The sequence below is a fragment of the Phaethon aethereus genome (genome assembly GCF_964289735.1).
Source record: "Phaethon aethereus genome assembly, chromosome: 21".
Taxonomy (NCBI): Eukaryota; Metazoa; Chordata; class Aves; order Phaethontiformes; family Phaethontidae; genus Phaethon; species Phaethon aethereus.
Genome location: NC_138597.1, coordinates 3225114 through 3247415, shown reverse-complemented (window position 1 = coordinate 3247415; position 22302 = coordinate 3225114). Strand labels below are relative to the sequence as shown.

At 39.5% G+C, this 22302-nt stretch overlaps 1 protein-coding gene across 1 annotated transcript; it reads right to left on the bottom strand.

Annotated features, from left to right (window-relative positions):
- Positions 1 to 1206: 1206 nt before the first annotated feature.
- Positions 1207 to 15151, bottom strand: LRRC38 (leucine rich repeat containing 38; the record flags this gene model as incomplete). The annotated part of the gene is made up of 2 exons (XM_082009495.1): positions 1207 to 1460; positions 14407 to 15151. 2 exons carry the CDS (start codon positions 15149 to 15151, stop codon positions 1207 to 1209), a joined length of 999 nt encoding a protein of 332 aa, XP_081865621.1.
- Between the last annotated feature and the right edge of the window lie 7151 nt (positions 15152 to 22302).

Below are 22302 nucleotides of genomic sequence, written 5' to 3'. Positions count from 1 at the left end.
TTTATTACTATGTTATTCATTACTTTAAACCCTCACAGCTACTCTAGATAATACTTTAAATACAGAGCTTTAAAAAAATATTTCCATTACAAATATTTTAAAAATATACTTATCCTAAAAAGCTGCCCAGCACTATTCCAAAAATTGCTTGTAATAAATGTCTTTTTTAATTTTAACAAAAATATCTACTGCTATATAGAAGAGCTCAAGTTTTGACAAATCTATAAGACAGTCAGATACATCTTGGGCCAGATTCCATTCTTGTTTATACAGTTGCCAATTTGGATCATGGTGTTCACTTCAGTTGTGTTACTCTAGTATAATCAGGAGCAGAATATAGCCCTTAGTGTTTTAAAATAACTAAACGGACTGCATACTGCAACAGTTACTTCTGCCTAGCATTACAGGGAAGGGAAATCCTTTACTTCATTGCATCTAAAAATGCCAAAGAATTTTATATTTAGTATTTGTGCCATGACCAAATTGATGCCAGGCAGCTGCAGTGGATGACTCAGACCTAGAATCGTATTCACTTATAGAAAAAAACCTTTTTTTAGCTGTATGATGCCTGCAAATGCTGTCATTAAATGGAGGATGAATGTTTATAGAGAATTTGTAGAGAGAAAATGCCAACCTTCCTATAATGCCTTCTCCAATTCTAGGAGCGATTTTAATTGTGTTTTGTTACTTCTAAAATTGTGTGAGCTTAATAGAATCTCCCACTACTTAGATCTAGGAAGGACACCATTTTAAATTGCTGCCGTATTTTCCAGCTGAAATGCCTCCATCTAGCCAGTCCTTTTTAAAGTGCATTTAGAACAAGCTATTAAGCACTTACAGGAATCTGCATCTCATCAGAAGGACAATCTGGAAGCTGTGAGTTAGTCTTTTAAAATGCTGGAACTTTTTTTTTTGCCTTTCCCCCTTTTTCCTCCAATCTTCAAATTTAAATGCAGTGTTTGATTAAGGATCATAGAAATTAACCCAGTCTCATCGCATCAGGTTACATAGGTAAACAAAGCTAACAGTCTCAGATGCAAGCTGCAATGCCTACCTGTGACTGTCATGAGATTAGAAGGGATCTTTACACATTGGGATTTCAATTAATTAATATTTAAAGCTTTTACTCTACTTGCTTTCTTCCTAGACTTTGGCTGATGATCTAATAACTTATAAACCAAGGAAACTTAAGTATATAGACTAAGTTCAGTCCTCACTGTCGTCTTCATCATCATCGTCATCTTTACTGGGAGCACATCTTTGGAAGCAGTGTACTAGAGTTGCTAAGAAGAAGCTTGATAGAATAGCAGCAATGGAAACTGCGACTCCAGAGAAGATGATGATAAAAAGGTCCGTCAATGACAAACTAAATTTGCATTCACTAAAGCTGACCTCAGATAATTCATTCAGAAAGATTCTTCTATTTTCTACAGGCAGGGAACACTGGATTTCATGGAGACCTGCAAAGAAGAGGAAAGGGAAATAAATCAGTGGAATATTGATGGATCCTTCTGTTGCTCCAGTCAGAGATTGAATTGCTGAAGAAAAATTTTATGTTTAAGAATTTCTACAGACTTCAGGAAAAAATGTAACAAAATCTGTCACTATCCAAAAGCCATTACACAACACCTTGATTGGCTCCTGGAAAGTATGTTATTTCACCTTCAGTCTTCCAGGAGGTCAGGTATGACATAGGACCATGGTTTTGAGGATTTAAAAAAGTGAATGTTGAACCCTGGATGCATCTAAACCTGCAGATCTGGAAGCACTTCCCAGCTACTCCATCTGAATACAAGTTGACTCCAAAACAGGGTAACAGGGATACTGAAATTCCTTCCAAGCCTTACTGCCTTCTACACTACTTTTTTTCCTTGTAGTTCCAAAACTATAGTTGTCTTTTTCTTCTAGTCAAAACAGCAGCTTAGATTTGGTGGATGCTTGTTTCTCTATGACCTGCTTTCACCTTTTCTCTCTGTCTGTCACAAGGACACGCAGACCAGCAGATATTATCCCTCCAGGCATTACTGAAGAATGCCCAGAGCTGGGTTCTTCATAGTGAAAGCAAAAAAATCCAAATTTAAAAACTGGTGAGAATATAGTTTGATACTGGACAGTAAAAGCATACAGTTCACTGCATATGCCTAACTCCCTCTTTATTCACAACAGGGGAAAATCAGGAGAGTAATATTAACAGGGCTAGAATGGAACAAATAATGAATTAAGTCTGCATGGCTGTTGGCAAGATAGCTTTTATCTTGCTATTAAGGATATGAATATAAAGGGGAAATACAAGAATTGTGTATTAATGACACAGGAACTGCTGCTGGTTTACTTGATATACTTTTACTGTCTGCTAATGATGACAGAATGGATTCCCAGTTTTTGACTCTGCATTGCTGTGTGCACACAGCGTATAGGATGTTTCCATCACACAGCTCTACCATATAGCCATTATGTCACTTTAAATAAGGAATGTGTGACGGTAAGATTTCCTCTGCTTTTGTGAATCCCATTTTTCTTGTGGCTGAATAGCTACAGCATATGATGTTTTACTACTAAACCCAGGCTCCCAGGGTTAGTGGTGCAAACCTGACCGGTTGTCTGGATTCAGCCCAGCTGTTATGCTGATTTGAGAGGGAGTTTTAGCTAAGTCTACTATGGATCCAGTTATCACCCTGACTTACTTGACCTTGTAATGATGTTTATACTAAATTTTGATCCCTAAAAGCCATACTCTATCTGCCCTATTTGCTTGAAGGTCTTTTGCATTCCCTCTTTCTCATGCTCCTCTCACTGACAATGCAATAAAAGCTGCCAGCAGAATAGGACAACAGTCAGCATGCCCAAGGCTGAATGGTTTCCTCTAGGCAAACTGCCACCTGAATACACGCTATGTTTTCTTCTCTGAGCCTGGAGTGCACTGGCGATGCATACCAGATTGTGAGGCAACTTGCTTTCCAGATCTTTGAAGCCTCCTGTCTATACAGCTGGCCGGGAAGGTAAAGGAGCCACATGGTTTCAAACATCCTCTGAGATTTTCTGAAAATCTAGAGCCTGCAGTATTCATATATGTCAAGGCTTGCATACAAGTTGACATACTGGACCGACTTGAGTGCGCCTGTGACTGCACGGGTGGCCAGAGGAAGTACACACTATTAGACTCTACAGCTTGTGATAGAGCTCCTTTCTAAGTACAAACCTTTCTACTGAAAGAAATGAGAGTTGTTCACCAGGTCCATATTTTCTTTTCATCAAGACTTGGAAACAGTAACTCTAGGGGTCAATGGAGTGACAATCAAAAGAGGACACAAATGGATATCGTTCCCTATTCAAAACCGTAAGAAATATGGGAGGAGTGAAAAGCCATAGTCTGGAATTCCAAGACCTGTGTCTTTTTAATAGGAATTTAAAAAACAAACAGTTTTCAATAAATCAACATGATGTTGACAGCAATCAAAGCAGTTACTGCTGTTGTATAGAAACAGCAAGAAAATGAACGTAACATCACAAATTCATTTGAAGAGGAAGTTCCTTGCTAATAGGAAAAGATCATTGCAGTATTTTGGCAGAAAAGCCTGGTCCAAGTGAATATGGCATCTAACCAAATCCCATTTCACCTGTAGCAAGCACAAGAAAAAACAAGTTTCTATACAACTGGGTTCCTGTAAAGCAAACCGCTACAGTAGCTGTTGAGACCTCATGAGAACTGCCATTTTCATAGCAGCTGAGCCATGCTCACAGCTTGTCTACAGAAAGAGTGCACAGGTTACCATAAACAACTCTACTTCTTCTATTTGTGACCAACTGCAAAAGAAATTCTCTGGTGTCCTCACCCGCCAGCTTTTAAAATGACAGTTGTGCTGGAGTGGCCTTGATAAACTGGAGTTTTATCAAGATCTAAGCTTCCATAAGGAAGGAAGTAGAAAAAGAATATATTCAAGAGACAGAGCAAAAAAGACTCCAAAATAAAACTAGTGTTCTAAGTAGTTCTACATACGGCAGCCCTTGCCTCTAGAAATAACTTAGTATGGGAGTATTTGCCCAGGATCCTACAGAGTGAGAAGTAAGAGCCCGCTTATTCATGACTGTTACCAACAGCAGCTTTGCCATGGATCAAAACTGAGCCTGTAGACTGTAAGCTCTTTTCCTATTCCCCAGATGCTTTCACCTAACATCACAACACACATACAAATAGAAAACAATCTGCAACATACCAAGTCACTTAGAGGGTATTTCTTGTTATGAGAATCAGCGTACTGTAATGATTTTGAGTTTGATTAAAATGGTAACGAGAAATAAAAAACCTCCGCTCCATGTAGCCATGGGTACTGGAATCTAGGTCATGTTCTCAAACTGAATAGATTAGATGGGAATTTTCTACGTGCTTTATTCTGTGACACTCCAACGTGCCAGCTTAGCCTCAAGTTTTTTACAGAATTCTTAGTCATTGAGAATAATAGATGCCAACAGGCAAAATACAGCATCATAAACCAGGGGCCAGTACAGAGGCCTGGCTAGCTTCCGGCCGTAGTTTCAGCCACCCTGTGTATACACCATCTTTTCAACAAGACAGAATGAACCGACCTCTCCTATCCACACACAAGGCAGTCTGCTAAAATTGTGCTGGAAGCACATGCCAGCGGCTGAGGGAGAGGGGAACATTTATTAGTCCATCCTGTTCAGTGAATGTTTTTCTTTGCTGTGTCGTGACACTATTGCAAAACCCGATACAGTTAACAGAAGCTTTTCTTTCGACTCCAAAGAGAATTTGGAACAGGCTGTTCATTTGTAACAGTAGTAAGACTAGCAGCTATATCACTGGTAGCACAAGGAATTTCTCCTCCCAAAGCTAATGCAGTGGTTATTGCACCAGAGCTTGTAACTGCTTATATGAAAACATCATAATCTGGAGGTCACATGCATGTCTGCTTAAGATGACATATGAACAATAGCATTTCATCTGCTTCCTTCCATAGAAACATGTCACTTTCTTTACATTATTTAAAAGAAGGTCGTCCTTATGACATGAGAATCCAGTGTGTGTAGATGATGTGGATAAGGCGCTTCAGAACATGGTTTAGGGGACATGGTGGCGTTGGGTTAATGGTTGGACTTGATGATCTTGAAGGTCCTTTCCAACCTTAGTGATTCTGTGTGTGATGTTCTGTACTCCATCTGTCCTATTACATTCATGCCTGGCAATAGATCCAATTTTGTTCTTTGCTTGGGCAGGAAGTAATCCCAGGTCATCAGACACCCTCTGCATGAACAATGAACAAAAGAATGGCTTCTATAAAGGGAGCAGTATTAATTATAAAGTGTAGGGTTTTTTTCCTCTGGGTGATTCTGTTGCATATAGACTGGCTCAGTCAAACCTGTCCCCACACACAAGATTTCCAGAGGACAGGAAAGTGCCATTTAACTTTAGTGCTCTAATTTCACACACTTCAACCACTTGAATGGTATTTTTTTTTATAGTTTGTTTGGGTGTTGGTTTCTTGGGGGCTTTGTTTTGTGAGTTTTTTTATTCATTCTGTAGAACCTGCTCAATTTATTATTTTTAAAAAATATCAGCCAGGTTTTTTGTAAAGGATATCGCAAAGAAGTTTGGTATTTAGTGCTTGGCTGCAGCAAGAAAACCTTTGATGATAGTTATATATATCTCATTGCTCCCACAACATGTTCAAAGAGTTGCTTCTTCATACCAAACAAATCTGTAAATGAAATAACAAGTGTGAGTGTTATAAATATATAGCTTGTGTTATTTTGGTCAGGGCCATCACATTATCTGTAATAACTCCAGCTGTCCCAAGGACAATGTCACACACTTTGTATCTTTCCGCTACACCGTCTGAAGAAGCAGATGAACTATACCAGCAAGCTGTAATGTATTGTTTGCTTTTAAAAAGGGAGTGCTTTGAAGTCCCAGACAAGGGACAGGTGCTAGATTCTATATAGGCTTGTCTCTTGACACTGAAAAAATAAAATAAGATTAAAATATGGGTCTGTACCCTGAGGAATAGATCGTCTAAGTAACATGGGAAGTGTGAAAATGCTGGAATTCTAGAACCACAACTTTAAAAGGAAAGGCATGGGTTTTTTTTTTTTTTAAAAAAGATACATGTGTTTATAAAGAAGTGATACAGGAGGGTTCCAGGTAGGGTTTATTTCAATGGAATTCCCTAATAGGTTTTAGAACAATATGACTTTGAGATGCCTTACTGCTAGAGCATTAACCCTGCTGAAGTCTAGCGCTTCAACCTTGACAATAAATTGTAGGCAATTAAGCTGCAGCTAGGTCCTAATAAACACTTTGCATTTGTTTCTGTAAAGGACTATGCACAGGCCTACTTGTATTGCAGTCAGAGGCTGAAATACTTCCCTTGTAAAAGTGAAGCTCTTACAAAATGGATGCAGCCTGAAACCAGTCTTTACGCAAATAATTAATAATTTCCTTGTAAATTAATGGAAGCAGACTGACAATGCTGTAATGCCCCAAGTTATAACTGTACTGATCTTCCCATCTCAAAAAACCCACGAAATCCCGGATACCAAGTTTCAGTAGCATTCTGATGGTACTTGGTAGCCATAATTCAACTATGTTTCTCACAGGTACTGTTTGATCAGGAGATTTCAAACATTGGCTGGACCATAAAGTGCACTGAAGTTGTCTGCTCTTGGATCTGACATGGGTCTTCCCCAGATATGTTGACTGATGACATACTGTATTGTGAGTTTTGTTCTATGTTCCTCCAGCTAACGACAAGCATCAAGAGGTATCGCTTACTCCAGGTCTACTTGACTATTTCGAAGGACTCCTTGTGTATTTCTGTCTTTGCTTATTTCTAATACCTATACTGACTATATCTTTTACTGGAGAACTTCTGGAATTCATTATCATGTCAATATTATGGTCTGTTTGTTAACCCTCAGAGTGAGATTTCCCAGCTATAATTTTGGATGCTGAGTTTAAAAAAAGAGGTGTCAATTCCATTGGGTCTTTGTAGAGTTCACAAAAAAGCAGGTATCAAGAGAAAGTTTCCTAACATTCAGCAATGTAGAATGGCATGAAGTAATGAAAATGCCCAATGGTATACAATGGTATGTATAGGAAATACATCCAGAAAAATATCTGAAGCCATAAACATTTAAGTGAGCTTCATGCAGATGTGCTCATTACTATCTATACAGTAAGTGTAAGAGCACTATACTATTCTATTTCCAAAAAAAAATTTTTTTAAAATGTAACATTGGAATTTGCCCTTTTGGGTAGAATTTAGCTGTTCTCTCATGTTGCTGAACGCAGCTGACAGACTTGAAATATTTAAATGTGGCATTTTATTTCTTGTACCGTATTTTGCCTCTGGCTATAGCTCTATTTAGTCTACTTAAACACTGTCACTAATGTATTAGATGTATTAATAAGCAATGAGAGAGGCATTACCTCTGAAGAGATATGAAATTTCATTGGAAATAGCCTCAAGCTATCAGCACAGTAAGGCTTAAAAAAACCTGAAGACTAGATTTAGGTCCCAAAATAAAACTTTTTATGGCCAAGTGCCCTAAAGTCTCACAGATCACCATTAGGGGTTACTTAACAGTTTGTTTCAATGCCTAAATATAAAGTTGAACATTAGATGTTCACATCTGCAAATGCTGTCCTCACATCTTCAAATCCGAGAAAGATGGAAGTACTCCAAAAAACCTTAAGATGGAAGAAACAGAGCGAAAAGCCAGTGGCAGTCAGATCATTTTACTGAAAATGACTAGGATATCAAATTATATATTTATATATGTATATATAGAAACACATTTGATGCGCTTGTTAGGGAATCTGATTTCTGTTAGGAGTTCCTGCTTGAACAGAATAAAAGCTGCTGAATGTGTGAAATGTCTTAAGGCTTTTAATTGCTTTCCAAAAAACCAGTATTAAGTTCTGAACTAGTGATATGCTAGCATGTGCGTGATACTCTGAGAAGAACTGAACGGCTGTAATGGACAGAACAGTCTGTCCTTTTTAGCTGAAGCTTGCTCTGGTTCTATATTAGTACAGGAAGTTAAAGCAGCCTTCTCTACATAGCAGATGAATAAACAGGCACTGATAAAGAATGATAAGTCAAGAGGACTTACAAAATGCGCCGTTGTTTCACTGGCTTTTAGGTTAGAAGGTCAAATGAAACCTGTGTTTCATAACTCTCATGTAGTTATGATGCTTTGTTTTGAAGATGTTTAACATTTTCAGTGAGCCCAGGGCTACTAGCAAGGCCTAGACTAGTGAAGTAAGATGTTATTTTATTTACAGAATAAGCTTAGTAATAGATCTTAGATTGGAATGGGATTATAGAAAGAGCCTAAGAAGCAGGAGATAATCACGTCCTGGCACAGTCTTTCCAAACAGGCTTACAAAAATTAATCCATTCTTCTCACTACACTGATTTACTTCTGAATCTCATAACTGCTTTCTTTTAGTACTGAATTCAGTCTGATTTCCCTGTTCCAGAAGGCTGCTTACAGTCTCATTGTCACCTGCTCTTGCTTTTTTACTACCACCTCTCACTGCCATCCTTCTCTCCTATGCTTTTGCAGAGCCAGTCTTTACCTGGAAATAATCCACTCTACCAGAATTGACCTATCCATCCATATTGAGGCATGAGCTACACAGAAGTCTTGAAAGTAGCTAAACAGCATCTGTATCAGTACTGACACTAAAAAACTCTCTGAATACCTTAAAAATTTATAGTCTTGTGAACACAACTCTCCAAAGTGGAGCAACATTTGACCAAATGAAGAGGAAAACATGGCCTGTTTTCAGGTCATGTCACTATGTCACTACGGCCTGTGTGTTGTGACATAGGATTTGCTGCCATTAGTGAACTTTCTTCCAGTAAAGTTCAGCGATTACCTTACTTTAGGATACAGTTCTGCCTTGGAATGCTGTTGATGGCCAATTCTGAATGAATTTTTCAAGTCTTTCTGGAAATATCAGTGTACACAGGCTACCCATAAAAACGCTCAGTCTAAACCTTCTCATCAAGTCGCTAAAAAGTCTTTCTAATACTGTTTTAATAGAAGGCAGCAAAACTTTTCATTCTTGCAATGGATAGTGGGGAGCTTAGAGTATGTAAAAACACACACACACAAAACGGTGTTGAGAAAACCCTGTTGCATCCAGCACAAAAAGTAGAGACACTGACTATTTCGTGCAATCACAGAAACTCTACACAATTTCCCAGAAAGTTTTTTCCAAAGATACCGAGAAGGAAAAAAGTAAAAGGCAAAACGAGGGCAAGATGACAGTAAGAAGACACTACAGTCACACTCCAAGGAACAGTTAAAGTCTAATTAAAAGTAATGTTAAAAATGCATTAGTCATTAGCAAACAAGGTCGCAGGCATAGCTGCCCAAAGCATGTTCACAGAAAGTAAAAATCAGCAACAGAGATCTCTACAAAGCACTTCAATGCGGCCATTGCAGATTACTTGTATTTCTTTGTTATGTGCATTTTATCTGAATCCAATCTCTTTGACGAGATGAGAAGCTCAGAGGGGTTCAAGAAATGTCTTCTGCAGTGCTACGCACTATTTTTAAACAGCATCTTTCACCAAAAATTTATTCCATCAAAGCCATTTGTATTTAGACAGTGAAATGGAAGTGTTCATAAACCTTAATTCTGTAGGTCATGTACACCAGCAACAACCTTTTGCTGGACGAGCCTTGAGTTTCAAACAGCGTTACTAAAAAAAGTAGGTGAAGAGATGAGACAAGAAAGGAAAAGTGCATTTTTAGCCAAGATAAAATGTAATACAGAACAAGCTCTGAAAGCAAAAGAAAGCCCTTCCAAATACGAGAAATTACTGAGTATTTTTGTAGGATTTCCAGCTCCCATTGAAGCAGAAAATGCCAGGAATCTCCAAGGTGACTCTTGGTCTCAAAAAAAATGAATGCCAAATTTCCTTAAATATCACTGAATTCAAAATTTTGAAACTTTATGCCCCAAGATTATTTAGCTCAACCTATAACCATCCTTCCCTTTATTCAGTACCTCTCCTGCTTTTATTCATATTTTTCTTAATGTCTTCTGCCAAAGTCCAAACAAACTCTCTTTTTCCTCCTCTGTTTTCTTCAATTCTCACTTTAGAGAACTTCAGCCTTGTCAATCGCTTTTGTAAAATTCAAGAAGATGGATCAAACATAGGTGAGCAGACAATAAAACATAATAGCATACACCTCAGACATACGAGTTCCTTGAATTCTTTCAGTAATACATTTAATACCAGCTTAGACATTTGTTCTTTCAAGATATTTTTTGTTCTGAGCCTTTGCTTGCCCCCCATGGAGTAAAATCTTCCATGAAAGTTTTCACACCTATCTTTGAAGGGATAGAGATCTTACAACAACTTTTCTATTTCCAAAAAATTATCCAATATTCTTAATCTCCATGCTCCTCGTAATGAGAAGCCTTTAATATGAATTAAAGCCACCACGCTGCTGTTTAGGCTCACCAAATGCCTATAAAATCAAACATCCTTCTACAGAAAATCTTTGTAAATTTTATAACTTAAGCATTTTGACCCACAGCGAACACTCTGTCTTCTCCAGGAAAAAGAACTGTTATCTATTCTCCACTTATGACCATTCCACTGATCCTCACAGTTCCTTTGTCTACTCTGCACTATACATACTAATTTGTTTTTAATCAACTAATAATCAAATCAGAGGGAAAAAATGTGGTTTGGTTTTGGAGTATGATGGAAATGATGGTTTTAATGTCTTTTTTACAAGTATAAAAATATGTTTGCTGTTTTAAAGTGCTGAGTTTAACTGCAAAACTTTTAGTGCAGTTTCTTTAATAATTCTGCCTGCAAATCTGGCATGTGAGAGTATTCACTTGCTGCAAATTAAGCCTTTATTTAGAAATTTAGGTTAGATGAATAAATGCTGGGATCTGTAAAATGATTCAAATCCCAGCTGTTTGTGTGAAGCAACAAGTGAGATGTGCAAAGGCAGCTCAGCTGGGAGGAGGCTTTACAGTCAGCTAGTCAGACAGGTCAGCCTAAGTTATAACTTTACAAGCTATTTCTGGTAGCGTGCCAGAAAGAAAATGGACCTGGCTTTTGCAAAACTAATGAGTTGAAGTATGGCTTTTGTTCAAACCACCGAGTTCTCCAGAGGCCTTAGCTACAGAGGCAGAATGCTTCAGGATCAATTATCGAGATTTCAGTTCACATTGACAAAACTCCCATTTTAAAATCAACTCGGTATTTCTTTTTCAAAAAACGAGGATAGCTTTGACTAACATGCCATTTTACTGCAGCGCTAAAATGAAAGGTGGAGCCATGGCTGGGCTTAGTAAATAGTTAACAGTTTGAGTGATTTCTCTCAGACATGCAGGCAGGGCACATTAAACTATTTTATAAGTCATTCAAAGCAAGGAAACAAAATGAATGCCTCAAACCTAAATTTATCTGTCAATGTATTTCTCCCAGCCATTTATCTCCTGTTTCTTGCTACCAGTTATGAATCTTGAGGGACTGCTATGCTACAGAGACACTTGCAAATGGCAGCCCTGGATCCTAGTTCATTCACAGGCTGCTTGGGAGCGTGCTTCTTTTCTGCTTTGGCATAGCCTTTCTTGTCTAATGCATTCTGAAGCATCCCAAGCCAGCATAAGACACACAACAGTGTGCAGAGCCTTCAGTTTCTTTGCAGGGCTTTGTACTTTTCATGAAAGGACTGGGGATCATCCATGCACGTTTACTGTCATTCATCCTTCCACACTGTTTCCCTTCTCAGTAGACGCAGGTTACAAAGTCTGCCATTTAAAGTTGGGGAACTTCAATCTGTCATGGAACCATTCTGTACTGCCAATCACAGTTTATTCTTAAAGAGAGAAGAAAAACACCAGCCAACTCCTTTTTCCTTCCTGCTGTTTCCCACTTGTCTAGGCCATGCAATGCATATGCTTGAGCTGCTGCAGAATTATAAAGGGAGAGCATGCAGCCAACTGCGCTCTTTTCTTGCGCCCTGAAAATGTATCCCTATCTTTTTCTTTTGCTGTATTTCCAGACATAATGCCTGCTGCCCTACTTATCTTGATGTATTTGCTACAAGAATACTTCTGTCTCCAGGCTTATGGTAGTCTCCACGAGGAAGCCAGGGAGTCTGAACATTGAATCTTTCGGTGTGTTGTTCTTCCCACCACTCCCAGGAAAGGCCAGGCGAACGTGGCTTTGGATAAGTATAACCAGACAAGCAATGCTAATGTGGTTAGTTCCTAATGGGTATAATGTTGCGACATCATTAGAAACTGAAAACTGGATATAAAACACAATCGAATCATAATTCTAAGAATTAGTTCTACACTGACTTTCCAGAAGTCGTTTTGAAAGGCACACAACTGCGGCCATTGAGACAGTCTTTTCTCTTTTGGGTTTAGTTTTGCCCTCACCTTTGCAAATAATGGTTTGCTAGTTTATTGAAGGAGACAGGCAGTATTTTTGTGGCAGCAGCTCACAAGCAGCAGTGAGAACGCTGACTTCGCATGCTTTTCTGCATACATGTACTAGATCTCACCAATATTACTGGCTGCAAAGACATCAGACGATTTGCTCCTGGGAATAAAAGTAAATCATTTGCTTAGGCCATGTTGGGGGGACAGCTCTGATCAAACCAACTATTTGAGTATTTGCTCCTTCTCTCCTTGTCTTCCCAATCAAATCTAACTGAAACTTTGGAAGAGCCTGATGAGCTAATAATTTTTGAGCTGTTTGGCTGGAACACAACTGTGGATGAGAAAATGCTGCAAGAAAGCATCTCTATGCTTGCAAGACGCTGGCTAACACTGCTAATACTATGGGAAAGCTCAATCACTTGAGATTTCGAGACATACAGATATGCTTTAAAAACACTTCCAGGGCAAAAGAGAAAAAAGATGGTCTGGGACAGACTCTCAAACTGAACAGACTTAGTCTGGATAAAGGGGAAGGATCTAGAAGTTCATTAAAAGATATGGAAAGCACAGGGAAAGTTAACTGAAGTTTAGCACGAGAGGTGGGCAAATACTTGGTTCAAATAGCGCAAACTTTAGCTAAAGCATCAGGGAAGGTGAGAGAACAGGCTCAAGTTTGATTTAGAAGGAATCAAGACGAAAGTTTCACTGAGGCAGACAGGAAAAAAACCAACACTTTTTCCTCATATTACTTCTTCCTTAAAACAGCTGTTTTACAGCTAAGAGCATTTAGGGCAACCTAGATGAGTATATTAAAAAATGTTACCCAAGGTCATGAGCAAAGGAAGAACTTTAATAACTTGACTACAGACTCTAATGATCAAGAAAGGAGAGAAAAGACCTCTGAAATCTGTAGGCTGTGTTTTTCCCCCTTTTTGTCTGAACTCAAAGAAGGTTACTTGATCTCAACCAGTTCTCCTGAGCTCTTTTTCCCCCAGCCTTTTTGCTCTCACCATCTTCCGCACAGACATCCCTCCTCAGACACAGCCCAGGCACCCTCTCTAGCCCTTACAAAGTTTTTATGCTCCAAGCAGTTTCCCTTCTGCGAGCAGCTGGGCGGCTCAATGGCACGAGTTTATGCCCTAGTGCTTGTTGGGAGGCGTGAACTGTGAGATGATTTCCTGCTAAAGCTGGATTAAAAGAGGCTTTGGGGTCGGGTGGGAAATGCGGAGCAAGAGTCTGGATTCCCCATACATGGCAGTCTTAATACTTTTTCTTTCCCCCCCGTGCTTTTCTGAAAATTACTGGCCCATTTACCGGAATTGTGTGTCCTGCATTTTGGGGTGTTCCAGAGCCATTTCAATTTATTCTCAATATTGGAGGCAGTGCTGTTTTAATGAAAAGAGCCAAAATGAAGCTACTGAATAGAGTTTCAAACACAGGGTACCACAACAAAATGCTTCCAGGAAAGGGCAGACAATCACAGTTGCATAAAATGGGGATTTAACTCTTCTGTAGCAGCTTTATAGCTGATCAGTAAAATGAGAGAAAAACCCAGTTTTCCTAAGGGGCTGGCACAGAATATTTAGTTGCTCAAAGAGCTTATTGTAGAAAATACATTTACCAGAGAGAAAATGAAGTCTGGAAAAGAACCAGCCCTGGGCTGAATGAATGTGAAAAGGCTCTTTCACTGACCATGTGAAGTTTAGGCTATAAATCAAAATTATTAGGGCTTAATTTTTAAATTTTATTTCTTAACTGGGAAGAGCTGCTGCTAAAAAGAAGCCAAAATAATTTTAATGGACTCATTTGTTGAAAGCATGCAATTATAGTTTGACCAAAATGCAGCTTGGGTCACTGCAGGCAGCACACAGACAATTTGACCAGGAACCCTCCTTCCCTCCATGACACACATACAGAGGAACGTATATACTGCACTGTAAGCCACCGAGCTTTACCTTTCTGGAGCTTAGATGCATTGTCCTGTATCCAGCTGAAAAGATTGGCAAAGCCACAGTCACAGACCCAAGGGTTGCCCTCTAAGCGTATAGTCCGCAGGGAAGGAAGCGCTTCTAGGGCTGCCACATTTAGGCTTTGTAAGTTATTGTCATTCAATTCTAACACTTGGAGCTGTTCCAGGTTCTCAAAAGCAGCCTCATCCACATCCACCAGGTTATTGTTTCCAAGGCTCAATTTTATCAGTTTTTCTGCTGATTTGAATATCCCAGCATCAAGCTGTGTTAAATTGTTGTAGCTTAAGTCTAAATACACCAGTTTGGTAGAACTGCTAAAAGTGCCCTCTTCTAAAGAGGTGAGGGAGTTATTCCTGAAGTCCAAATAGACTAGATCTCCATAAAATATAAAGAAATCAGCTGGTATTGCCTGAATGTTGTTATCAGCTATAAGAAGTTTCCGTACATCCAATGGAAATGGATTAGGAACACTTGGGAGTCCTTGATCCCGGCAATCTATGGTGTGGTAGTCCATACAGCTACAGGCAGCAGGGCAAAAATGACCCACGGGTAAGAAAAGCAGGCAGACAAAGACAGAAAAAGGCAGAAGGCAGAAAGGAAAGCATGGCAACATCGTCAAGGATTTGAAAGCTGTGATGAGCACCACTTCTAAGAGAAAGCCATTTTGCTCAGCTGAGCAGCAGTGCCTGGTACTTGTGTGTGTGACCGTATCCAGGAGATCACATATCATCACAGATCCGATAGCAGCAGCCTTGGGAGGGGGGAGGGAGAGTGAGGCAAAGAGGGAGGGAGGCAAATGTGAGGATTTACACTGTCAGAATATTGTAATGCTGTACAGTGTAAGTGATTGGGTAAAGGGAGGATCTTTCAAAGGACTTCCCTGCTTTTGTGAGCTAAAAAAAGCTGAGAGCCTGTTTGCATATTTGCTGTATATTCCAGCAAACGGGAAAACACACCTGATCCTGTGACTCTGACAGCAACAGCTTATGCTTAAAAAGCCCTTCAGGTAATAAACCCCGATGAAATAACTTACTTTGTTTCTTAGCACAAGCCTACATCAAGGTGACCAATGCCCTACAGAAATGCAAGCCAGGGTCAGGGAAGGATCCTGGTTGACTGCTAAGGACTGTTTTCCTTTTCATTTGTAAAACAGGGAGCAGAAAAGCAGTAAGGGGCAGGGAGCCTGCAGACAAGGAATGCTGACTTGTGCCGTTTCTGGATGTCTTCTCAGCTTTTAGAGCAAGCATGTTAACATTACTTAAATATGACTCATTATCTTTTAATCGACAAGTATAACCTACTGTAGCAACAAGGAATATGGTCTCAAAAGTGAGGGTTTTTTTCCTTCCTGTTTTAATGACCAAACCAGCTACTTACTAATACAGCACCAGCAATGTCTGTTGAGCCACATAAATGTGCAAATTGTGGATCAAATCTTCAGCTAGTTAAAACTGAACAGATTTTCTTCATTTTCAGGGGGTTGAAATATTTGACAATCAATCTGCCTGCCTCCCACAGGACAGTAGAGATGATTTTGCAACAAGGCATCTGTATTTTTCTGACATCCCCAAATCCACACCCAGAAAGGCAAGTCCTCTGCCAGCTGCAAGCTTAACTTTTAACTCCATCCCTCCCTCTTCGCGCATGTTGTGTAAGCAGACAGAAATGGGACTCTAGTGCTTGGGCCACACTTATGCGCTATGAGGGAAGATTTTTCTAAAGAGACAGATTGTATTCGGGCGTATGTGTCCTGAAGATTAGAGCACAAACTCAAACACCTTTGGAAAGCTCATTCATAGGTCAGAGAGAGGCCAGTAATCTCGATTTAAGGTCCTATTTTATAACTGAATTCAGAGTATCTTTCATCCAGGACAGGGTACAAAAATTTCCTTCTAAGACAGCCTATCCTCCCAAGATAACTGCACTTCATCTCAAATGAAGCAGTATTACTAATTTCTCCTTCAGCAAGTATGTAGAAACACTGAACTGCTGGGAAGGAACAGAGAGGGAGCCAGACTGTTCTCAAGAGTGCCCACTGACAGAAAGAGAGGCTATGGGCACAGATTAAAAACCATCTGAACAGAAGAAAACACTTTTTTTACTGTGAGGATGGTCAGACACTGGAACAGATTGCCCAGAAAGGTTGTGATGTCTCCATCTGCAGAGATACTCAAAACCCAACCAGAGACAGCATTGCACGGCCTGCTCTGACTCTGCTTGAGCAGTGGGATTGGAATATCTGATCTCCAGAGGTCCCTTCCAACCTCAGCCATTCTTGGAGCTGCTGCTAAGAACTTAACATGCCAGGAAGGGTTATACCTTGGAACACCTCTCTCACATTTTGCAACACACCTTGTTTCTAATTCATAGGTCTTAGCTAAACCACCTTAAGCCAGCCTCTAGATCCCTCCCATAAACACAAAACCTGCTCCAGGTGTCTTTCATATCTTGAATTACTTTTAAAACACCACCCAGAAAGAAATGGGCACAGCTGCCTCTAAAAATCACTGGGGCAAAGCCCAATTAAATTCCCAAGATGATTATTTAAAATATTTACCTTTAAATTATAAAGGAAGTGGAATTTTGATAGGCTACCTCTGAATAAAAAAAAAAACAACGTGCAAAATAACTCTTGTGATCAGGATTCAATGAATCAGCAGCAACAAGTAACTGCAACTGGTACTTCTCAGCAGAATTAATGCTTTTTTAACTTTTAAGGCCGTATCTTACAAACACTTGCTCCTGCTGTAATTTACTGGTTTTCTGGCCCTAATTCAATTAAGGCTTTAGGTCAGAGATAAAGCTGTTCCTAACACTTTCAAGTAAGGAAAGCAGACTGGCTTGATATCTTGTAGTAACGATAACTTTATATAGAGAGATCTAGCTCTCTATTTTGCGAGGTTATCAATACACAGGACTTAAGGGCCCCTATGGCTCCTCCTATGCTAATCCATCCTTTTTTTCTATCAAATGTATAGAATCAGACTATGATATTTTCTTTTCCAAGCTGCCTCAGTGTTGTTAGGCCTATCTCACAGATGGCAGACTACAGATGATCAGGCACGATTTGTGAAAGATCCAAGAACATGTTTGTGGCAGGGGCAGGAACAGGAATCGGCTTCCCTAAAAATTCCACCAGCTCTTGCTAAAACTACCACTCCTTTCTGTAAAAAACAGACCTTCCTTTGCTCAGCTGCTCATGTGTATTCTTTCCATATTACCTCCTGTAGAGGAAGCACCGTAAGCAACACTGTCTTCACAGCTTGTTCTGCACACTCATATGCAGTTTGCAATTTCTCCACAGAATGTGGAGCTTTCCTGTCTGAGATATTTGTGAAAGGGTTGGCAGGAGACTAAGGATTGCTGTCAGGCTCTGGATATTTTGGGCTAGGTATCCTGTAGGTTTGTCAATCATCGTCCCTGCTCCCACAGCATCCAGGCACACAGCAGAGTTTCACTGCCAATGCATAACAGCGCTGATCTCCAGCTACACAAGAGCAGCTCCAGTGCTTGCCATCACAGGCCACCTGCCATGGTCTGACACCTTTCTCTTGCCGTCTTTGATTTCAGAGAGTTTCTTCCTGACCTGTCTTTCTCTGTATAACATTTCCTGCTTCAGTTTGTTCAGCTTTATTCATTCCTTAGCTATTGCTTACTTCTGTACCTCATCTGTTTCCCTCACAGCACAGAAATTCTCTTGGATCTTTTTGAAGCTTCGTTCACTTGCCAGGCATTTCAGGCAATTTTGGGTAGTAGGAAGGAGATTCTGCAAAGCTTGCTATCTAGTAAGATATTGAAAGCTTTACTTCTTTAACCTTTTATTTGCATCAGTCAGTTACACTTACCTGTACTACTAAACAAGGGGTTTAGCCTGCTATCTGCTAAGTGCAGAGCACCCTCTTGTGCCCTGCAGGACAGTGGTCATTCCACGACCGCTCTGGTCTCTTGCAATAAGCTATTTAGCAAGTTTTACCATACTCCTGTAGTTTACCTATACTCTGAGCTTCACTTCTTCCCCTTCTAGTTGCCTGTTAAAGAAACTCCAATCACTCCATTGCAAGAAAATAAAAGATATAATTCAAGTGGTGTTCTTATGTCCTATTTTTTGAGAGGCGTGCAGTAAGACGGCAGAGGTGTCACAGAGCAAGCCTAACTAATGCATAGGCCTGAGAAGGGAAGTAAATGCAAGGAGCAAAGCAAGCTTCTAATTCCCTGATCGCACAAAGTCAGAGGAGCCAAATTACAAACCTATTGTATGCTGCCGCTCCAGGCATTCGAATTTCATTCTGCCCGCACAGCCTGTCATCTCTTTTGGCTATTTGTTGCAGGGACAGTAGCTCATAGATTGCCAATGGCCTATTGGATCTTAATTTTTTTTGAGGAAATTTTAAAGCACGTCGCAATAGATAATGCATATCAGGACTTTGTTTGGCTTCAAGTGACACTATAAGTAAAATACAAAATTGCTCCAGTGTGTAGTCTCAGAAATAAAGACTTGTTTATAATCTATGCTTCTTCAGTACTCCCAAGCAAGGCCCTCATAGCTTCCTCACCTGTTATCCAAAAATACTTCCAGTACTAGATTTTAGTTTATATGGTTTTGAAAAAGCACAAGCTTCCCAATTAGAAATTGATGCCAAACAAAAAACAGTCTTCTCTCCACACAGATGAAATCTCAAAATATCAGCTCATTTATCTATGATCCTGGCTTCCAGGCTCCCCTAAGGCAAGTGGGACAGGATGGGTCTGAAAAACATGCTTGTAAAACAAACAGGGTAACAATTTCATAATCAAAGAACTATGGAGGAGTTTGTGTCAAGTCCTTTCATGGAGATTGAGGAAGCAAAACCAATTTCTCTCCATACTGGCCAGTTGTAGGAGTTGAATAAGCACAACAATAGGCAGTCTTTGGACTAAAACAACACAGCTTTCTATTCATGACACTGCTAAGAGAAACCTCTAAAATAAAACACAGAGTGAGAAGCACACTGGTCCTGGATCTTCCGTGTGCTTGCAGTATTTGATCATGGCAAGCAGTAGGAAACTAAAAAAAAACTCCATTCACTTCCTTGCCTAGTAAAGTAAGAAACAGTTTTGCAGAAAAGTGACAGAGGTGTCATCTTTTCCTTAGAAACGTCCATCCCTCCCCTTAAAGTGTGCCAAACTTTTCAAAACAATTTGAGTAATGGAAGAAAAAAAGAAAGAGCAAATCACAGTAAAGACACACGTGAAAGATTCAAATCGCAGCCAATAAATCCTTATTCACAAGAGACCAAAACTGAAAACTGTCCATCCTCATTCACATTTTTGAACAGCTAACTGAGCATATTTTTCCATGAAGGAAGTTATTATTCCAGGCTTATGGTTTGTTGAGTTAAGGTACATGTCATGTCCGAGGCTGCTGTACTGAGTGCACATAATGAATGCAAAGGGTTTTCCTCCTCTCTTATCGTACAGTAGCAATGTGTCATGGGACCAGTGTTCAAACTTGAATGACTAACAGCACGTTAATCAATTAATCAAACACTGAAATCAAGTGCTAAACAACATCTCTGAACGGAAGCCCCATTTTTATTTAGATATTTACTATTTTGGCTGTAGCACTTTTTTTCTCTTGAGAAAAATCTTCCCCTGCTATGACCAGGCATGTTTCTATGACTGTAGCCGAGGGGCACCTTTGGACAGTTTTCCCTCTGATCTTATATCTAAGAAAGACTGAAAAAGCAAGAGAGAAAAAGGGTATATTCCTTTGCCTTAAATTTATGATATAATAGAAACTGTGAACTGAAGCTTGTATTACATCTGCGCAGTCCTTCACGGCTGCTGCCATGCCACTGGGAGGGAAATTACATCAAAATTAATCAATGTGGCAGCAGCAATGATTGAATTTGAAAACTTTAGACATTGCAGTTCAGCAGCCAAATGAGACCAGTCTAAACCCATCAAAAGACTTCCATCATCTGCTCTAGACAACGTGGCTTACGCAGACATGTGGTCACTATCTTATTGTAAGCCATTTACAATCACTAAAAGCATTCACGAGAGACGGAACAGTGTAAAATTACATTTCCTTCTTCCCCTCAGGAAGGCGTTTGTATCCAGCCACTACAGTGTAGTCAACTGCTTCCCCTCTACATAGTTCATACACTGGTCCAGTATTATCACAGCTTTAAAGCAATTAAAGGCAACTTAAAGTGAAAGGTCTCCTAAGCTGTTGAACAGAGATATGGTCATGTATATTCACTGCTACTCTTGTATGTAATACAGTCACAAGTAAAGCTGGTCTCAGGTTTCTTCTCAAACACAATTTATCTGGTCAGATTCACCAAAAAGTCTGTCAAGATCTGAAGAACCTCAGGGAGATCACAGAATCTTTAGAAGCTCAGAGTTTCTAAATAAAAATTTATGTAAGAAATCCAACATAGGATTTGCAGAGAAAAATTTATGAAAGCCAATGACTTTAAAATAGCAGCTGGAGTTGAATATAACTTTTTTCAAGTGAAGCTAAACAGAGGAGGAATTTTGAGCAAATTCTCAAAGCCCCAAGATACCACAAAATTTAATCCAGCTCTCATATAAAGCTAAGTAGATTGTTATTTTTAGCTCATGATTGCCATTATAAACATGGCATATTTGCTTCACAAGACAGGAAACTAGTAACTCTCAGGAACTGATTTCCTCCAAACCGTGCACTCCACTCACTCTTTCTAGTCCTTCTACAGTCCTGCTAAACTCTTTGTAAAAGCATTCAGAGGCTGAATGCTCCACTGTGCAATCTGGCTGAGCAGAAGGTAAAATGTGACAAATAGTGTATGTTCTGGTGAAAAGAAGGCAAGTTCTCCTTTCCTGTAAGGAAGGAAAAGCAGAAATTATTCTGAAATATCTGGGAAGCAAATTTGTATTCTCTCAATAGGAAACACATAGTTTAAATTTGTACTCTGTGACACCTAGAAAACTCTTTGGGGAGTTCTCTTCATTCTAACGAACAGCAAATAGATTTACAGCAATTAAAACAGTTGACAGCTAATGTTTATAAAAACACCACATATATATTCTTTGAGTGTAAAATCCCTCCAGATCATTAGGTCTGCATGGTGCAGCAGAGTGTAAACCCCCCCCCCCCCCAGCAAAAAAACCCCAACCCCAAAAACCAAAAAACCCAAACCAAATTAAAAAAGGACTTGAATTTATTTTGCTCTTAACTTTGTAACATTAATGGGCTGAATGTCTTTTCCAGACCAAAGAAGATGGTGCACTTGTGAGGATCTTATGCAAATTCCCACCAAATATACACCCAGCAAGAAAACAGTTCCATTTACAAAGGCACAGATAATTTAACTGGAGGTCAAGGTCTTTTAATGACTCCTTAGTTTGCTTTGGTAAGGGGATTTCACAAAGACATTACAAGTCTACCTTCCCTGGCTGTTAAAATTTAACTTGCTGTGGAACAAGCTAATCACAACAGGCAAAAAAAAACCCAGGCGAGATCTTTTTTCTAATTTAGAGAAAAAAAACACCCCAAACCAGTCATTTGTGCTTACTTCCCTTCTCCTATCTACCATACTGACTATTGCTGCGCACACTTCATGGATTTAAATATGCAGAAAGCATCTTTCTGTCAGTGGGAATTCCAAGCATCAGTTGAGTAGGAGAAATAAAGGAAATAATTATTACACCCCTCTCCATTGCCCTGTACCATAAAAATACTTGGTGAAAAACATAACTAACTGCTTAAAAGATCAGACTGTAGTTTCAAAATAGAGCTTGATAGCTGGCTTTTGAAGTGCATCACACGCTCATTAAGTTACATGCACCATTCCCACAAGTGTGCAATTCCACATTTTACAGGTTAATTCTTAACAACTGGCTTTCTGCAAAATA